The 20,631-nt window shown below is 49.4% G+C and overlaps 1 protein-coding gene across 2 annotated transcripts in view; it reads right to left on the reverse strand.

Annotated features, from left to right (window-relative positions):
• The window catches only part of LOC141165393 (nicotinamide N-methyltransferase-like), a 64,184-nt gene that overhangs the window by 25,934 nt on the left and 17,619 nt on the right, over positions 1-20,631 (reverse strand). Inside the window, exon 1 of one of the 2 annotated variants that reach the window (XM_073650984.1) lies at positions 14,115-14,286. The exons of the other annotated variant lie outside the window; for it this stretch is intronic. Within the exon in view, the coding sequence (XP_073507085.1) occupies positions 14,115-14,265 (151 nt within the window). The 5' untranslated portion in view covers positions 14,266-14,286. Of the gene's footprint in view, positions 1-14,114; positions 14,287-20,631 lie in introns of those variants that run through there. 2 annotated transcript variants of the gene reach the window in all.

Raw genomic sequence — 20,631 nt, forward strand, 5'->3', positions numbered from 1 at the left:
AGCATTCAGGGGGCCCGGAGCCGGCTGCTCTGTCCATAGACATGCCCCTCTAGATCACTGCGCTGCGTGCACAGCAGAGAGGAGCTGAGCACCCGGAGCGTGGTGATCATTGGAGCCTGGCTAATGGAGACAGAGGGAGCCGTCCTGGATGCAGGGGTGACACTCACTGCAGGTTAGCAGGGCAGCGCTGGGCTCTCTGTGTGAAATGACTCAGTCAGATGAGTTTCCACCTGCATGCTGATTGTTGGATGTGCGGGTGTTAAGGCCGGGGGAGGGGTCGTAAATAGAATTCTGCTAACTATTTACAGGTTTATGGGGAGGAGGGCTGTGATTGTGCACAAAGAGAGTCAGGAAGCCTCCTTCACACCGAGCTAGAGCTACTGTCACACTGTCCTGTGTCGGTCACCAAAAGGCTTGAGGGGGAACTTCTGGGACCAGAGGGGATTACAGCTGAACATTAATAAATTGTATAAATTACTGCTTTACACACATTTATCTGCACGGCAGCTCATGCTCTCCTAGTCAGGACTTGTAAGGGTCTGTGGGGTCTTATACTGTGATGAAGACTGCTGAAAGGGGGTCATCATATGATGTGGGGGGCTTGGGCGACCATCATATTGTGGTGGGGACTACTGTGGGGGCCAATATTATTTATTTATTTTATTTTACTCACCGTATTTTTCGGATTATAAGACACACTTTCCCCTCCCCAAATTTGGGAGGAAAAAGGGTGTGCGTCTTATAATGAAAAGTTATGGTTACTTGGGGGGCGGCGTCGGATAGGGGTCCCAAACACAGGAAGTTGGCGGCGGCTGCAGCAGTAGCAGGGCGATTCTTCGGCCCCGTCCCCAGAAGAAATGTCAGTGATTCAAGGCGGTGGTGGTGGCGGTGGGAGCTGGCCGAGTTCTCTAGAGATCTCGATCTGCGCATGCTCCGGCGGCCATTTTACAAAAGCACAGCGCAGGGCTATGTACAGGATAGGGAACCTCGCCTCCGCTCACCGCCGACGTCTGAGGACAGGGCCGCAGCATCGCCTCGCTGAACTCGCCTAGCTCCCGCCGCCACCACCACCGCCTTGAATCACTGACATTTCTGCTGAGGGCGGGGCCGCAGCATTGGCCGTCTCCTGCAGCAGCCTCCTCTGCCGCCAGTCTCCGGTATGTGTGAGCCTGGCTCCTGTGACCCCCCCTCCACTACCACTGCCCCCAGGTAAAAAGGATTATGAGGCGCACCATTTTATTTAAAAAAAAACAACAAATATTTTTTCCTATTTTGCACCCCAAAATTTGGGGTGCGTCTCATAATCCGCTAAATACGGTATATTTTTATTTTACTCACTTATATAGCGCCATTAATTCCACAGCGCTTTACAGACATTATTGGCACTGTCCCCATCTCACAATTTACATTCCCTATCAGTATGTCTTTGGAATGTGGAAGGAAACCGGAGAACCCAGATGAAACCCACGCAAACACGGGGAGAACATAAAATCTCCTTGCAGATGTTGTCCTTGGTGGGATTTGAACCCAGTACCCCAGCGCTGCAATGCTAACCACTGAGCCACCGTGCTGCTTACTGTGTGTGGGGGACCTGTTCTGACCATCATACTGTGGATACCTTCATCATATTGTTTGGAGGTCCTGTGGAGGACCTGTGGGGCCATCAAACTGTGTGAGGATCATCATACAATGTGGGTCTGTGGGGATCATCATACTTTGCGGGGACCTTCATACTGTGTGAGGGGGGGTTGCTGTGGGGTGTGTGTGTGGACCATCGTACTGTGTTTGGGTGCTGTCAGAGCTATCATATTGTGTGGGTGATTGTGTGGACATCATACTTTGCTGGGGGGACTATGGAGCCATCATACTGTGCGTGTAGGGGTTACAGTAGGGGAATTTACTGTAGGGGTTATCATACAGTGTGTTGGATGCATTTTTGGGGGTATTTAAATCCATAGGGCGATAAAAGGGGTGAGAACACTAAAAGGCTTCAGTATGGGCACATTTACTATGTATATGCTACAAGACATGTCCATTTCCCTGTCTTCAAAAGTAGATAGCTATGTCCTTTTGTGACTGCGCCTATACACTGTGATTCCAGTTACGTTGCAGATTTTTTTTTTTACGGGAAAGGGGAGCCCAATTTGGACTTTTGCTATGGGGCCCCATGATTTCTATGTATGCCCCTGAACAACACTAAACCTTAGAGCAGGTTTTTTAAAGGACCTGTGGCAAGAGCCACTGGAAAACCCGGGTTGGAGGGAGGAGGCCGCCCCACTGCCTCCTGTAGCCTTCTCCAAGAAATGAAGGCCCTGCCGGGTCTTACTAATCTGCCTTAGCCAGATAGCCTGACCAGGTCAATGCTCACCTTCATTCCTGCATTGCAGCCGCAGGTGAGTTTGTGACTGCAATGCACTCCAATGGGTTTAATAGGTCTCTGTACACATTCTGGGGGAGATATAACCCGTCCCTCGTATACGATCCCGGTCACTGCCTCACATATATATATATATATATATATATATATATATATATATATATAATACGATTACATTTGTACATTTGAACATGTGCCCTATGGCCGTGCAATATTGTGATTTTTACCGCTATGCTTGTTTTAATATTTGACGCCTTGATATGGTCATAAGACTTTAAACATTTATAAAATGTATATTTACAATTATTGTTCCCGTCATCATTATTTAATCGCCCTGTGTGCTTCAGAAACAGATTTGAACACCGCCATTAATTTTCTACAAAAATTTCTGATTCGCCTAAATACAAACTCTGTGATTTACTTTGTGCGAATTCAGCAAAAATAGTGCATAAAAAGTTAGACACACTCAGACAGTATACATCACATTAGATACACTGAGACTCTGCCATAAACATTACATAGGTTACACTCAGGCTTTGCTGTATAACATTACATAGGATATGTAACGGGTCTGGGAGGAGGAACCACTGAGCAACTTATACAAGGGGGCGGTCCTTGTAAGGAAGCGGGTGGCGACCAGGGAAGACAGGCAGGCAGTCACAGCAGGTGACCGGGACAGTCTCAGGGTAAACGGGCAGGAGGTCACGGCAAGTGATCGGGACAGTCTCTGGGTAAACGGGCAGGAGGTCACAGCAAGTGACCGGGACAGTCTCTGGGTGAACGGGCAGGAGGTCACGGCAAGTGACCGGGACAGTCTCTGGGTAAACGGGCAGGAGGGCACGGCAAGTGACCGGGACAGTCTCTGGGTAAAGGGTAGGTACGACCTGTGACGGCTGAGCCTCCAGGTAGGCTAGCAGGCAGATGGCAGATGAGTGCTCCCAGGTGAGCAGGCGAGAGTCTCTGGATAAGCAGGTGGTCACAGCATGTGACGGCGGAGCCTCCAGGTAGGCTAACAGGCAGGTAGCAGAAGAGCGCTCCCAGGTGAGCGGGCAAGAGTCTCTGGACTGGCAGGTGGTCACGGCACGTGACGGCGGAGCCTCCAGGTAGGCTAACAGGCAGGTAGCAGATGAGCGCTCCCAGGTGAGCGGGCAAGAGTCTCTGGACTGGCAGGTGGTCACAGCACGTGACGGCGGAGCCTCCAGGTAGGCTAACAGGCAGGTAGCAGATGAGCGCTCCCAGGTGAGCGGGCAAGAGTCTCTGGACTGGCAGGTGGTCACAGCACGTGACGGCGGAGCCTCCAGGTAGGCTAACAGGCAGGTAGCAGAAGAGCGCTCCCAGGTGAGCGGGCAAGAGTCTCTGGACTGGCAGGTGGTCACGGCACGTGACGGCGGAGCCTCCAGGTAGGCTAACAGGCAGGTAGCAGAAGAGCGCTCCCAGGTGAGCGGGCAAGAGTCTCTGGACTGGCAGGTGGTCACGGCACGTGACGGCGGAGCCTCCAGGTAGGCTAACAGGCAGGTAGCAGATGAGCGCTCCCAGGTGAGCGGGCAAGAGTCTCTGGACTGGCAGGTGGTCACAGCACGTGACGGCGGAGCCTCCAGGTAGGCTAACAGGCAGGTAGCAGATGAGCGCTCCCAGGTGAGCGGGCAAGAGTCTCTGGACTGGCAGGTGGTCACAGCACGTGACGGCGGAGCCTCCAGGTAGGCTAACAGGCAGGTAGCAGGTGAGCGGGTAAGCTGGTCCATAGACAGACTGACAGGAGTCGGAAGGCAGACCGTCGGACCTCAGGCTAGCAAACAGGTAAGCGGATAACAGGCAGGAATCAGACAGCAAACTGGCAGGAAACTGGAAGGTAACTGGCAGGTAACTGGCAGGTAACTGGAAACGGGACCTGAGGGCTGAAGCAGAGTAGTGAACAGTGCAACAACATTGCTCGGGCACCTCCATTTTGGAGGAGGTGCCTTATATATGGAGGGATCCTTAGGGCGACTCCTTAGGGCGACGCGCGCGGCCCCTTTAAGAGAGGGGAAGCGCGCCCTAAGCACAGTGACCGGGGGAGAGCGGGCGCTGCAAGCAGAGCGAGAGGAAGCCGCCGGGCACGGAGCAGAGAGGTGAGGGGGACAGCGTCCCTGCCTAGCAGGAGGCAGGGACGCCGACGCTACAGTACCCCCCCCTTTAGGCCCCCCTTTTTTAGGCCAGACAGAAATTTAGCAAGGATGAGAGGGGCATGGATGTTCTCCCGGGGCTCCCATGTTCTCTCCTCAGGACCAAACCCCTTCCAATCCACTAGAAAAAAGGTCTTTCCTCTTACCCTTTTGGTGGCCAGAATGTTCTCTACCTCAAACTCGTCTTCAGCAGAAACCGGAGCAGGAGGCGTACCTGTAGACTTGGAAAAGGAGTTAAGTACCACGGGTTTGAGAAGAGATACATGGAAGGAGTTAGGGATCCGTAAGTTGGCCGGGAGTTTCAATTTATAGGCCACCGGGTTGATCTGTTTGATAACCTCCAGTGGGCCGATGAACCGAGGCCCTAACTTATAGGAAGGAATCTTGAGCTGGACATATTTGGATGAGAGCCAGACTTTATCTCCGGGACGAAATTGTGGGGAATCCAGGCGTTTTTTGTCGGCGTGTCTCTTCATCCGCTCGGACGACTGAAGGAGTGCGGATCGGGTACTCTCCCAAATGGAGGAAAATTTGCTAACGAGAGATTCTGCGGCCGGGTTGTCCACAGAGGTGGAGACAGGAAAAGGGATCCGAGGATGCTGACCAAAGACTACAAAAAACGGGAATTTAGAAGAAGATTCGCTCTCGTGATTGTTGTAAGAGAACTCGGCCCATGGTAGGAGATCCACCCAGTCTGAATGGTGGGCATTAATGAAGTGCCGGAGGTAACTGGTCAAATTCTGATTGATCCGCTCCACTTGACCATTGGACTGTGGGTGGTAAGCGGAGGAGAAGTCCAGGGTGACGTCGAGCAGTTTACATGTGGCTCTCCAGAAGCGTGAGGTGAACTGAACCCCACGATCCGACACGATGTGGAGAGGCAGATCATGGAGACGGAAGATGTGGCGGATAAAGTCTTTAGCTAGCTCGGGAGCAGACGGGAGGCCTGGCAGGGGAATAAAATGAGCCATTTTGGAAAAGCGGTCAGCGACTACCCAAATGACCGTACAACCGGCAGAGACGGGGAGATCTGTTATGAAGTCCATAGCTATATGTTGCCACGGGGCAGCAGGTACTGGCAGAGGAAGAAGGCGGCCGGCAGGCAGGTGTCTCGGAACTTTGTTGCGGGCGCAGGACACACAGGCAGAAACAAAGTCAATTACATCCTTGTGCAGGGTAGGCCACCAGTAGTGCCGGGTAATAAGCTGGAGGGTCTTTTTCTGACCGCCGTGCGCAGCTAGCTTAGACGAGTGACCCCAGTGTAGGATCTTCTCCCGATCGGACACCGTTACGAACGTCTTACCGGGAGGGAGACGATTTAGACCCATGGGGGCTAATTGCATTACTCTGGCGGGATCGATGATGTGTTTAGGCTCCTCCTCAAGATCAGACACCAGAAAGGATCGGGACAGGGCGTCAGCTTTGATGTTTTTGTCAGCCGGACGAAAATGAAGAATGAAATCAAAGCGGGCAAAAAACAAAGACCACCGGGCTTGGCGCGGGTTAAGTCTCTGGGCGCTCTGGAGATATGCCAAGTTCTTGTGGTCAGTGTAAATTATTACCGGGTGGAGAGCCCCCTCGAGCAGGTAACGCCACTCCTCCAGTGCCATCTTAATGGCCAACAATTCTCAGTCTCCTATAGAATAGTTGCGCTCAGAAGAGGAGAAAAGTTTGGAGAAAAAGCCGCAAGTTACCTTTCTTCCGGAAGATGATTTTTGGGTAAGTACCGCCCCAGCTCCGGAGGAGGAGGCGTCAACTTCTAGGAAGAATTGTTTGTTGCCGTCCGGACGATGCAGCACCGAGGCGGAGAGGAAGGCCTGTTTTAAGGAAAGAAAGGCCTCCTCTGCTTCGGGCGGCCATTCTCTGGGGTTCGTACCTTTACGGGTGAGCGCAGAGATAGGGGCGGTCCGGGAAGAGAAGTGCAGTATGAACAGGCGGTAATAGTTGGCGAAGCCCAGGAACCGCTGAATAGCCTTCAACCCCTCTGGTCGGGACCACTTCTGGATGGCAGACAGTTTCTCAGGATCCATTTGTAGACCTGTCTGAGAGATTATGTAGCCCAGAAATGGAAGAGAGGTCTGCTCAAAGATGCACTTCTCATATTTTGCGTAGAGGTGGTTCTGCCTGAGCCTGAGCAGGACCTGACGAACGTCCCTCCGGTGAGTAGGAAGATCCGGAGAGAAGACCAAGATATCGTCCAGGTACACCACCACGCAGGAGTAGAGAAGATCACGGAAGATGTCATTGACCAACTCTTTAAAGACGGCAGGAGCATTACAGAGACCGAAGGGCATCACAAGGTACTCATAGTGGCCGTCCCGGGTATTGAATGCCGTCTTCCACTCATCCCCCTGACGGATACGGACCAGGTTATACGCCCCACGGAGATCCAGTTTGGTGAAGATTCTAGCCCCCCTCAGACGGTCAAATAATTCAGGAATAAGCGGAAGGGGGTATTTATTCTTCACAGTAATCTGGTTTAGGCCTCTATAGTCTATACATGGACGGAGTGAGCCGTCCTTCTTTTTGACAAAGAAGAAGCCTGCTCCCGCCGGGGAGGTAGATTTCCGGATAAATCCCCGGGCCAGGTTCTCCTCAATATATTCAGACATGGACCGGGTCTCAGCAGCGTACAAAGGGTAGATTCGCCCACGGGGAGGAGTAGAGCCGGGCATCAGGTCGATTGGGCAGTCGTATGGTCTATGAGGAGGTAAAGTCTCTGCCTCCTTTTTATTGAAGACATCCGCATAAGACCAATAGGGAACCGGAAGACCGGGCAGATTGGCTGGGGTAGGAGAAGGACGGGCAGGACGAACGGGAACTAGACAAGTCTTATGGCAGTCCTGTCCCCAGCGAAGGACCTCTCCGGTCTGCCAGTCAAGCACGGGTGCATGTTTCTGGAGCCAAGGCAGGCCAAGCAATAGTGCGTGAGAGAATCCAGGCAGAACATGAAAGGAGATGCTCTCAGAATGCAGCATTCCCACCTGTAGAGTCAGAGATTCGGTGATGAGTTGGATGGGATGTGGTAAGAGACCCCCATCCACGGCGGCGACAGATAAAGGTACGGCCAGAGGTTTGGTGGGAATGCGGTATTTTTCTACCAGGGATTGAGAGATGAGATTTCCAGCAGCTCCAGAGTCAAGTTGAGCCAGTTCAAAATAGCGGTTCTCTCCGCAGAAGATAGAAACAGACAGCATCAGGGATGGAGAGGGTTTACTTTTGTCTAGGGCGACCTCTCTGAGCGATCCTAGACACAGGCGTTTCCCGACCTCTCAGGGCAGGAACGGATCCGGTGCTCCTTACTGCCACAGTAGAAACAGCTCCCCTCGGCACGACGTAAGTCTTGACGGGTCTTGACCATCTTGGTCTGGTCGACCTGCATAGGCTCAGGTGAGTGTGCCTGGGGAGTAACAGAGGGAGTGACGGGTCTCTGGAAGGTAGGGACTAGACGTGGAATCCTCCTCTCACGGGTGACCTCCCTAGCGCGCTCCTGGAACCGGATGTCAATCCGGGTGGCAAGTGTAATCAAGTCGTCGAGAGTGGTAGGAATGTCCCGACCGGCGAGTTCATCTTTAATACGGCCGAACAGACCCTCCCAGAAGACGGACACCAGGGCGTCGTTATCCCAGGCCAGCTCCGAAGCAAGGGTACGGAACCGTATGGCATATTGGCCCACGGTGAGACTCCCTTGACGGAGGCGTAGCAGAGATAAGGCGGATGAGGTCTTCCGTCCGGGTTCGTCGAAGACCTTCTGGAAAGCCGTGAGAAAGGCTGGCAGGTCGGACACCAGAGGGTCTCCTCTCTCCCATAGAGGATTTAGCCAAGCCAGTGCCTCCCCCGTGAGATGGGACATGATGAAGGCTACTTTGGCCCGGTCGGAATTAAACTGGTGGGACTGGTGTTCAAAGTGCAGGGTGCACTGGTTAATGAAGCCCCGAGCTTGAGCGGAGTCGCCTCCGAAGCGAGGAGGTGCAGAAAGCCGGATTCCAGAGCAGGATACTATGGTATTGGTGGGCAGCGGAGCAGCCGGGCTGCGAGTCATGACACTAGCGGTGGTTGCTGGTGGGGCAGTCAAAGTGTCCAGGCGAGTATTGACATTCCGCAGGTGACCCAGGATGGACTCCTGTTGGGACCTCTGTCGGGACAGTTCATGACAAAGGTCCGAGAGCGAGGGAGCTTGGGTGCCACCGGCTTCCATGGCCCGAGCAAACTGTAACGGGTCTGGGAGGAGGAACCACTGAGCAACTTACACAAGGGGGCGGTCCTTGTAAGGAAGCGGGTGGCGACCAGGGAAGACAGGCAGGCAGTCACAGCAGGTGACCGGGACAGTCTCAGGGTAAACGGGCAGGAGGTCACGGCAAGTGACCGGGACAGTCTCTGGGTAAACGGGCAGGAGGTCACAGCAAGTGACCGGGACAGTCTCTGGGTGAACGGGCAGGAGGTCACGGCAAGTGACCGGGACAGTCTCTGGGTGAACGGGCAGGAGGTCACGGCAAGTGACCGGGACAGTCTCTGGGTAAACGGGCAGGAGGGCACGGCAAGTGACCGGGACAGTCTCTGGGTAAAGGGTAGGTACGACCTGTGACGGCTGAGCTTCCAGGTAGGCTAGCAGGCAGATGGCAGATGAGTGCTCCCAGGTGAGCAGGCGAGAGTCTCTGGATAAGCAGGTGGTCACAGCATGTGACGGCGGAGCCTCCAGGTAGGCTAACAGGCAGGTAGCAGAAGAGCGCTCCCAGGTGAGCGGGCAAGAGTCTCTGGACTGGCAGGTGGTCACGGCATGTGACGGCGGAGCCTCCAGGTAGGCTAACAGGCAGGTAGCAGATGAGCGCTCCCAGGTGAGAGGGCAAGAGTCTCTGGACTGGCAGGTGGTCACAGCACGTGACGGCGGAGCCTCCAGGTAGGCTAACAGGCAGGTAGCAGATGAGCGCTCCCAGGTGAGCGGGCAAGAGTCTCTGGACTGGCAGGTGGTCACAGCACATGACGGCGGAGCCTCCAGGTAGGCTAACAGGCAGGTAGCAGATGAGCGCTCCCAGGTGAGCGGGTAAGCTGGTCCATAGACAGACTGACAGGAATCGGAAGGCAGACCGTCGGACCTCAGGCTAGCAAACAGGTAAGTGGATAACAGGCAGGAATCAGACAGCAAACTGGCAGGAAACTGGAAGGTAACTGGCAGGTAACTGGAAACGGGACCTGAGGGCTGAAGCAGAGTAGTGAACAGTGCAACAACATTGCTCGGGCACCTCCATTTTGGAGGAGGTGCCTTATATATGGAGGGATCCTCCGGCCATTGGCCGGGGACTACTTAGGGCGACGTGCGCGGCCCCTTTAAGAGAGGGGAAGCGCGCGCGCGCCCTAAGCACAGTGACCGGGGGAGAGCGGGCGCTGCAAGCAGAGCGGGAGGAAGCCGCCGGGCACGGAGCAGAGAGGTGAGGGGGACAGCGTCCCTGCCTAGCAGGAGGCAGGGACGCCGACGCTACAGGATACACCAAGACTGGTGTATATAAATCACATAGGAGACACCGACTGCTGTATACATCACATAGGAGACACTGAGACTGCTATTTACATCACATAGAAGACACTGAAGCTGCTGTCTGTACAGTGGCATGTAAAAGTTTCTGCACCCCTGGTCAGAATTAATGTAATTATGAACAGTTAAGCAAGTTGAAGATGAAATGATCTCTAAAAGGGCTAAAGTTAAAGATGACACATTTCCTTTGTATTTTAGGCAAAAAAAAAAATATATATATATATATATATATATATATATATATATATATATATATATATATATAGTCATTTTTTACAATTTATAAATTACAAAAAGGAAAATGGGCCGATGCAAAAGTTTGGGCACCCTTGGGTACTTGTGTGCTCAGATAACTTTGACCAAGGTTTCAGACCTTAATTAGCCTGTTTTTGTTCACTATCATTGTTAGGAAAGGCCAGATGATGCAAATTTCCCAGCTTTATAAAAACTCAGCCTCCTCTAACATTGCGCCAAAAACCAGCAGCCATGGGTTCTTCTGAGCAGCTGCCTAGCACTCTGAAAATGAAAATGGTGTAGGCCTACAAAGCAGAAGAAGGCTATAAGAAGATAGCAAAGTGTTTTCAAGTTGCCCTTTCCTAAGTTCGAAATGTAATTAAAAAATGTCAGTTAACAGGAAGAGTGGAGGTCAAGATAAGGTCTGGAAGACCAAGCAAAATTTCAGTGAGAGAGGATTGCTAGAGAGGCAAATCAGAACCCCCGCTTGTCTGCAAAAGATCTTCAGAAAGATTTAGCAGACTCTGGAGTTGCGGTACATTGTTCTACTGTTCAGAGACACCTGCACAAATATGGCCTTCATGGAAGAGTCATCAGAAGAAAACCTCTCCTGCGTCCTCACCATAAAATTCAGCGTCAGAAATATGCAAAAGAACATCTAAACAAGCCTGATGTAATTAAGAAATAAGTCCTGGAGACCAATGAAGTTAAAATAGAAGTCTTTGGCCACAATGATCAATGGTATGTGTGGAGAAAAAAAGGGCATGTGGTGCAATGACCGGCGTCTCTGCATGGTGTTCCCTTCTCCCTCCATTCAGGGATGCCGGCCTTGTCACCACCCCGGCCCTGCGGCGTGGTTCCCGGCTCGCTCCCTGCTCCCTTCATTCTGGTCTGTTCAGAGTCCCAGTGGCGTGCCTAGGGTGTGCGCATGCGCTCCCCTGTTCTTAAAGGGGTAGTGCGTGCATACAGTGAAATGCCCTCAGCTTGATATAATTGTGTAAATCTGTATCCACACCAGTATAACACTGTACTTGTTGAAAGAATGTATATATATATATATATAAGGATTTAACTCTATGAATGATTTAAAATGTATTGTATTACATGATTATATAGGAGAATAAGCAGTTAATGTATTTATGATAGGGTAGTAATTATGAAATCTGCCCAACAACCAAAGGGGAGTAGGTGATTGGTCCAGCTCAAGTGTGGGAGGGGCTTAGTGCTCTGTGCTCAGAGGATTTCTCAGTGACAGTTGAAAAACGTACGTGACAGGAATAAGTGGAGCGGCCATTTTGGGAGTAGTCTGGAATATGTCCTGATCTGAACAGGACGCGCTGGAAGGGAATTCAGCAGCATCTGCTTGTGAAAATACCCCATTGACTGCAGGGAAACGGGATATTGAAGCTGAGATTGCTTACGACCGTATCCTGTCCAAATCTGAGGAAATTCCTGTCAGAAATGCTGTCCAGAGACGATAAAGACCAGGATCTATGGTGAAGAGGTGTTGGACATCACTGAGAAATTAAGCATTAATGGTATCGCTCACCTGTTAAAGGGGTCCCTCAGTGAGTAACAGTTCACACATTACATTTTGGCGGCAAAATATTCAAGGCTAAAGTATAACCTGTAGTTATTTAGGTATATATACTTCTTCACACAGCGATTGTGGCTAATATCAGCGTTCAGAACTTTTGGATTCGCTGCCACGGTTTATCCTGGTTTAATAACTATTCCCGATCCACGTTGCGGTGCCGACGCGGCACACTACGGACTCCGGATCATGTTTGAACTCCAGTTTGGTGCAGGAGGACGTTTCTGCACAGAATCTTAATACTGGACAGTTATTTAACTACGTGCGACTATATGTACGGCTAAACGGCCGTCACTGCAGTTTGTTTTGGGTATTTTCACTACAGTAGACGGCGGACTGTTCCTCTGTAAACCCTACGGGAAGGGAAATGGAAATCTGGTTGGGTAAATAGAGGAAATATTAGTAAGGTTGTAAACCCTCAGTGTTATACCGCTGGCTAGCCTGTACGTTACACGCATATAATTAATCTAATTCTTATGGTGTAAAACGGTAACAGGCGGCCGGTTTAGACAGGTGTGCCAGCAGGCAAATCTATAGAAAAAAGAGAGTAAATACGGATTGCTTAGTGCCACGCTGTATAGCACTGAGGTTCAGCTGCGGACTAATGTTAGCATAATAGTTAAATGTGGTCTTTTTGTATGGGCTCGGTGAACAATATACAGTTAAAAAAGTAAAATAGTTTAGTTTGAGATCAAACTGTGTAAGAGTTTGTTTTCTCCCCCGCGGCGCTGCCGCGTCCTGAAGAACACTCCCGATACACGACTTACAGAGGCATTTAGCATAATGAGTTCACCTGCTGGATGTCTCTCAGTCTATTACTGAGAGTCATCCTGTATAAAAGACTCCATCTCCCTTATAGAGTCACCGAGGCAACAGCTTTCATTAGTATGTAGTCTCCCCTAATAGTGAGTTGTTAGGTCCTCTGGTCCCGGTGTGGCCAGTGTCCTGAACCCGAATCCCTGGTCCATGTGTGGCCAGCGCCTGAACATTGTCCCCCTGCTGCCAGTCCTGTTTTTGAAGTCCCCTGGTCCCAGTGCGGCCAGTATGTGAACATTTCCCTATCTGAATCTCCGTGTCAGCAACCGTTCTGCAGTGATCCTGAACTGAACAGAGCCCTAGTCTGTGTCAGCTAACCTGACCTGTGGGGTCAGCTGCTGCTGTACCAGCATCTGCCTAGGGCCTAGGACTGGTACCTGGCATACTAACCATGAGATCATTTCATCTTAAACTTGCTTAACTGTTCACAATAACAGTAATTTTGACCTGGGGTGCCCAAACTTTTACATGACACTGTGCATCAAATAGGAGACACTGAGACTCTGCTGTATACACATCACATAAGATACCCTGAGACTGCTGTACATACATCTCATAGAATTCAAAAAGACAATGCTGTATATACATCACATAGGATACTCAGAGTGCTGTATACATCACATAGGAGACACTGAAATTGCTGTATGTACATCATATAGGATACACAGAGAGCTGTATACATCACATAGGAGACACTGACACTGCTGTACACCTAACATAGGAGACACTGAGACTGCTGTATCAGTAGCTCTCTATCATAGATCTATCGCTGTTAAGAGCAGGAGCAATGTGATGAGACTTTGGCATCATGAAAGAGCTGCATTTCTTGAAGTTGGTAAAACCCAATGCAAAATCTCCCAAAAACCTCAATCTACCATGGATCTATAATAATATTGGTCTTTTCAAATGGGCTGAAGGATTTTTTCTCCCCCCTCTCCTTCCTTCCTTAGGCTCCAGGTGAGACTGAAACTGCCGCACAGTAGATTTTAGCATGTTTAATGCATAGGGCAAATTAGAGGAAAATCTGTATAAAAAATCCAAAGGGAATCCACTTGTAACCCCTGCAAATTTTATTGTGGATCTAGATATGGATTTACTGTGGATCTTTATCAAAATTTACATCTTAAAATTTGTACATGTGAAAGAACCCTTACAGCAAATCTATAAGTAATTGTACCAACAAATTAAATTTTAGATGAAATGGAGAAAACAGAGGAGAAAGAATGAATCTACTAAACCCAGAGACTCTATAATCTCCATCGTATTTAAGAACTAGAGCTTTTGTTGATAAGACCGGGGCAGCGTGCTTACTCCCTCTGATTTCCAAAGCCCTAAAATTAAGTTTTGCCCATTTTGTATCTGGTAAAGCCCTATCAAATATAGAAAGAATAAGATACAAACCCTCCGTGAAAGTTTTTCTAAGATTCTCAATAGGAAATTTCAATGTATCTTCAGTAAAGACCATATCAGGGTCATCTGAAAAGTAAAGGTCCAAATATTGCCTGGAATCAAAGCTGTCTACGTGGTAGAGCTTATAGGGACTGGAATCCATCGTCCGATCTTGTGTCACAGACCAGGAGAAACTTTCTACACCGGGGAAGGAGGTCATTATATAATCACCAGGAATTAACAAAGCGCGTTAGTAAGGATTAATTATCATATCATGAGTTCTTATCATCCTTTAGTCAAGGGATCCTACATTTACCTGGTGACTGATAGCTTTATATGTAAAAATGCAACAGAAACAAGATTGTTTTTCCCATTAAGGACCAGGTCTTCAGGAGCACAAAAGTTTTGAGTTTGCTTTTTGCTATTGAAAATCTAGTAAAATATAATATTTTTGCATCAGCGCCTCTCTGTTTGGTTCTTTGTAGCCTTCCTGGGTGTAGTTTCTACTCGTATCAATGGGGGACAAGCGAAGAAACACCATTCTGCAATGTTTTTATTTCCTGATTTTTTTTTAAAGAAAAATTCCCCTTTTTTAAATTCATACAAAACATTTGTTAAACATATTTTCTTTCTTCCCCACATGGCTCAGCGCTCTGTGTAGTCTGGGGGTAGGCAATGTGTCTGGGAGCCCAGGAACATAATGCCAGAAACCCAAAAGGGTCATGTATTTTATGGATCAAGACTGCAGCCCTGGTGGATACTGGAGTAGGGAGATCAAAGGTTTGGGTCCTCGATAATCTGGCATTTTTCATTTGTGAATTAACTTTAGTCTCTTATGTCTTGTTTTTTTAGTTTTTGCAGAAAACAATATAGAAATCCTATCATATACAGTAGTGTTCAAAATAATAGCATTCCAATATGACTAACCAGATCAATCACTGTTTTTGGTATAAATTATATTACCACATGTCAAACAATTTACCAATTGGTGCAGTAGATTCTAAGAAAATCACCAGACTCCGAATTCATTATCTGCAGGTTTTTCAGTCTGAAAATTTGAATAATTAATTGAAAGGGGGTGTGTTCAAAATAATAGTAGTGTGGAGCTCAATTAGTGAGGTCAATCATTCTATGAAGAGACAGGTGTGAATCAGGTGGCCCTTATGTAAGGGTTATGCCAGCACATGTTGTACATGCATTTCTCCTTGAAAGCCTGAGAAATATGGGTCGTTCGAGACATTGTTCAGAAGAACAGCGTACTTTTATTAAAAAGTTGATTGGAGAGGGTAAAACTTATAAAGAAGTGCAGACAATGATAGGCTATTCAGCTAAAATGATCTCCAATGCTTTAAAATGGAAAGCAAAACCAGAGCGACGTGGATGAAAACGGAAGACTACCTTTCGAATGGATCAAAGAATAGCCAGAATGGCAAAGGCTCAGCCAATGATCAGCTCCAGGATGATCAAAGATAGTCTCAAGTTACCTGTGAGGACTGTGACAGAAGACGCCTGTGTGAAGCTAATCTCTTAGCAAGAAGTCCCACTGTTAATAAAAAGGCATGTACTGAAGCAGATACAATTTGCCAAAGAACAAATCAGCTGGCCTAAAGAGAAATGGAGAAGCATTTTGTGGACTGATGAAAGTAAAATTGTTCTTTTTGGGTCCAAGAGTCGCAGACAGTTCATCAGACGTCCCCCAAACTCTGCATTCAAGCCACAGTACACTCTGAAAACAGTGAAGCATGGTGGTACAAGAATCATGATATGGGCATGTTTCTCTTACTATGGTGCCAGACCTATATACCACATACCAGGGATCATGGACCAGTTTGCATGTATTAAGATACTTGAAGAGGTCATGTTGCCTTACGCTGAAGAGGATATGCCCTTGAAATGGGAGTTTCAACAAGACAACGACCCTAAACACACCAGTAAATGATCAAAATCTTGGTTGCAGTCCAACAAAATTGAGGTTATGGAGTGTCCAGCCCAATCCCCGGACCTTAATCTGATAAACCACTTGTGGGGTGACATCAAAAATGCAGTTTGTGAGGTAAAGCCAACAAATGCCAAAAATTGTGGGATGTAGTCAAAGCATCCTGAGCTGGAATAACAGTTGACAGGTGCCAGAAGTTGGTTGACTCTATGCAACATAGATGTGAAGTAGCTCTAAAAAACTGTGGGTATACAACTAAATATTAGGTTAGTGATTCACAGGAATGCTAAATCCACAAAAAAAGAGAGTACATATTGTGAGTTTGTAAAGACAAATGCAGACACTGCTATTTTTTAGAACAGCCCAATGTTCATTTTTTGTTATTTTCTGGTTAAAATTATTAACATTTCTCTTCATGTTTTGAATTAGAAAACAGTGTGTAATGTTCCCAGTGCTGGAAATAAAAACTTGTAGAAAGATTTTGTGCTTAATGTTTTTGAACACACTGCTTCCCACCCAAAAAAAGGGTAAACGGTTCATGGTTTCTTCTTTTTCTTGTCCTCCATCTCCACCATATGAATAGGGTCATCAGGCGGCCCTCGCTCAAAATCTTTATAGTTTCATCAGGTGACCCTCACTCAAAATCTTTATAGGGATATCAGGCATCCATCCTGTCTAGTGACCCAGAATCTGTGTTGTCTAATCCTTTCCTACCAGTGACCAAGTCTGTGTCCATGACTTCTATCCTGGCCCTTGGAGTCAGCTGCTGCAGTACTGGGGACTGCCCAGGAGTGGTACCTAACGGCTACCTGCAGCGCAAGCCTCACTCCACAATTAGGAGCTCTAACAAAGACCAGGTAAGCTGTTTAGCCTTGCCCCTCCTGCGTAATCCTGGCCCGTGGCTCAGTGGGTCCACGATCCACAGGTGTGACAGCGTCTAGGAATCCCACTAACTAACAATTTTAACAGAATATGTATGTGTAGCACCCCGAGGGCTCGGTTGCTACAGGGGTATTGCATATCAACCAGATGTGCGATATCTGACTTCCAGGTAAGGATGGAGCATGGCTCAGGACCCTAACACCCACATGCACTACACCACATTTCCGGGGGACAGCTCGACGGTGCTCCCATTATATGCAGGCATGACTGACCTTGTCCCTGGTTGGAGTGGGGGGAGGGAACACCTAGAGAGGGGAACCCGGTAGTGTGTGGGTGGGGGAAGTAGATCCCGGGTGCACTGAGTACAGGAGTATAAGAGGGGGGCACCATCTTGGAGCAGAGAATCAGAGTCAGAGTGAGAGGAGAAGACAGGGAGCAGAGCTGCTGCATGGGCTCTGCTCCACCGGCAGGCCCTGTCAGGAGGCCTGAGCCTGGAGAGGAAGAGAGAGGAGAGGAGCGGAGTAGGCTCCAAGAAAGACAGAAGGGACCCTAGGGGTGTGGACCGGCAGGTAGCCACCACACGCCCGCCGCTACCAGAGTAGGGGGGTCAGGCCAGAAAGACGAGTACCGGATCCTGAACTAGTGGAGGAGGGAAACTACCCTCAGCTAGGAACCGGAGACTGCAGCATTTCACGTGACACAGTCCCTCGCTACACCCGCTAGAAAGGCACCACATAGGGCCAGGGAAACGGAGGCCAACGTTTGCCCACCAAGACGGCCCGAGGCAGCTGGACAGAAGTGTGGTCACTAGTGGGGCTGAATGGCCAGAGAAATGACACATAGAGGGGATCCTGAAAAGCGCTCCGTAACTACTTGGGAGTTGACAGAGCCCCTCACCTGGTGAGCACAGCGCGACACGGGCGGCCACGGTCAGCAGCAGTGGCCTGCAGTACTAACCGTGAGTAAAGACCCTGAACTGCATCACAAAGACTCCGAGTTGTTTCTGCTGCGCTCGTGCACCATCACTCTCATCATCCACTCCGGCTGCCCTGAGGCTATACTCCTCCCGTGGGGAGTTATCCCATTTTCTGCTGCGCACACAACACCGGCCTCAGTGGTCTGCCTCGCAGCGGCGGTTCAGTGACCACAATCCACGGGTGGCGTAGTCGGACATTAACCCTAAAACCTATATAGACTGGCCATTTGGTTTGACCGCCCTGGGCACGGACCGGGTCGCCGCCACGGAGACTACAACCCCCAGGAGACCCGGCTCCGGGTACTCCCCCACACACACGGCCCAGGGGGCACGTCATATGAGGCAGGCCTTCCTTTATGTCTAATACAGGGTGTATCAGAGTCCCTCTTCCTTCTAATTTTTGGCAGTACTTGCACTTAGTGCATAGGCTTTTCCAGTCTAGGAGTCCCACTCCTAAAAAATGGGAAAACAATGTTTTTTGAGGCCCTCCTCTACATGTCTTCCATGGTGTATTGCAGTCCCTCCTTCTAATTTTTGGCAGCCCTTGCACTTAGTGGATAGATTTTATGAGTCTAGGAGTTCCACTACCTACCGGTGACTACCAGTGGGTGTAGTTTTATTTCCCCCTCTACTATGTCATCTACTGTAGTCATAGGTAATGGGGAAATACGGTGAGAGATGACCCAGCTATTAAAATATGGAGGAGTCGTTTTTTTTACTTATGTTTCTTTTTAATTTTGCCTTATATACAAGTCATTATACAGGAAAGAATGTTTCCTAAAAAATTTTTCCTGTAAAATCCATTTATTATGTTTTATTGTCAGTCCATAAAGGTGGAGTAATACTCTGAGAACATTGTTTCCAGCAGCTCCTGGGAGCCAGAGATGCATCCAGGCGCCGGTAAGTCCTGAGATCAGGCCCGACCACAGGGGCCCTGGTGGAAGCCTGCAGGCAGACTTAGAGAGAGTTTGGCGCCAAACGTGGATTCTCAGCTAGAGACATTGTTTGCTCATAGAACTGTATAACCAGAGCTAAATACTCACCTCATTAGGGGGAACTTGTATACATGTAGCCTAACAGAATTGTAATCCTAGAGAATTGTCACGTTTATGAATCTCTGGGCTGCACCACTGCAGGGGCCGCCTCTTGCACCCATGCAATTACACCTTCGCCCTTGATTAACTCTCATTTACCGCATTAGGCGGAACCACAGGTCAGGCAAATTATAGTGTATCCGATAGAACATCTTAGGCTTATCGGTTGTGCAGCGTAGGGGTCCTAGGTGTCCTGGGTTAGGTGTGTGTGAAATTTAACTGTATTTCTTTCTTGTGCTGTCGGGGTAACTCGAGTTCTGGTGTTTGTAAAAAGCCATTCCTTGACAAATTGTCTGGTTGTATTCTTTGTCCTTGGCCCGCTGTATTCTAAGAGAGGCCACCCGGGTACACGGTCTACATAGGCACCTGAAGCGGTTTTAGAAAAAATGTCCTGGCTGATTTATTAAGACTTCGTAAACCGCTCAGGAAACCAAACAAAAGGACAGCCTTTCCTGGCACAAAGTAAAAACATTCAGTATTGCGAGTTTGCCCACTTGGATTAGTGTCCAGATCTTGAGTCCTTAGCAAAGATCAACACACTGGAGGTCTACACACAGACACTGAATGAAACAACTGGTCCCCATTTTATCTGCCATACCACACCTCCGGAGTGGGGATATTTGAGCAGCCAATCCCACCCATCTCTTTGACTGCTCGTAAACCAGGCCCTGATATGTACTATTAACTCTCTCAGCACTACACGTGCTGAAGCTTACATTCCCGGGCTTACATCACCGGGAAAGCACATACACACATACCATATACATAGGCATGTACACACATATATACAGTATACACAGGTACATTAACGCGCCCCCTGGGCCGCGTGGGGAACCTGGAACCGGGCCCTTTTGTGGATGCTGGGGGTTGTAGTCACCATGGCGGTGACCCGGTCCCGTGGCTCAGGGTGGTCAAACCAGTGGCAGTCTATTTATGTGGTTTTTATGATTAAATGTCCGACTACGCCACCCGTGGATTGCGGTCCGAGTGAACCGCCGCTGCAGGGCAGACCGCTGAGGCTGGTGTTGTGGGTGCAGTAGAGTGTAGTATAACTCCCCACGGGAGGAGTATAGCCTCAGGGCAGCAAGTGCGGATGTTGGGGGTGATGGTGCGCGGGAGCAGCAGTAACGACACAGATTCCTGTAATGAAGTCCAGGGTATTTACTCACAGTTCTTTATCCACGTTACTACAGCTGGTCATAACATCCCACATCGCACTGTGTTCACCAGGTGAGGGGCTCAGCCTACTCCCAGATCATTTTGGAGCGTTTCACAGGACCCCCTTTGTGTGTCCTTTCTCTGGCCTGTCATACCCCGCCAGTGACCTCGCTTCTGTCCTGCTGCCTCTGGCCTTCTCTGGTAAACCTTGGTGCAGGTTCCCTGACCCTATGTGGTGCCTTCCTAGCGGGTATAGCGAGGGGCTGCGCCACATAAAATGTCACAGCCTCCGGTTTCTAGCTGAGGGTAGTTCCCCGCCTCCACTAGTTTCAGGGACCGGTCTCCCCCTTTGGCCTGACCCCCCTACGCAGGTAGATTCGGGCGTGCGGTGGTGACTCGCCGGTCCACACCCCTGGGGTCCCTTCGTTCCTTGTTCCTGGAGCCTCCTCTGCTCCTCTTCCTTCCTTCTCCTTCCTCCAGGCT

The sequence above is a fragment of the Phyllobates terribilis genome, unplaced genomic scaffold (genome assembly GCF_046119375.1).
Source record: "Phyllobates terribilis strain yellow unplaced genomic scaffold, ASM4611937v1 Scaffold_11__3_contigs__length_659146591, whole genome shotgun sequence".
In the NCBI taxonomy this organism is placed as follows: Eukaryota; Metazoa; Chordata; class Amphibia; order Anura; family Dendrobatidae; genus Phyllobates; species Phyllobates terribilis.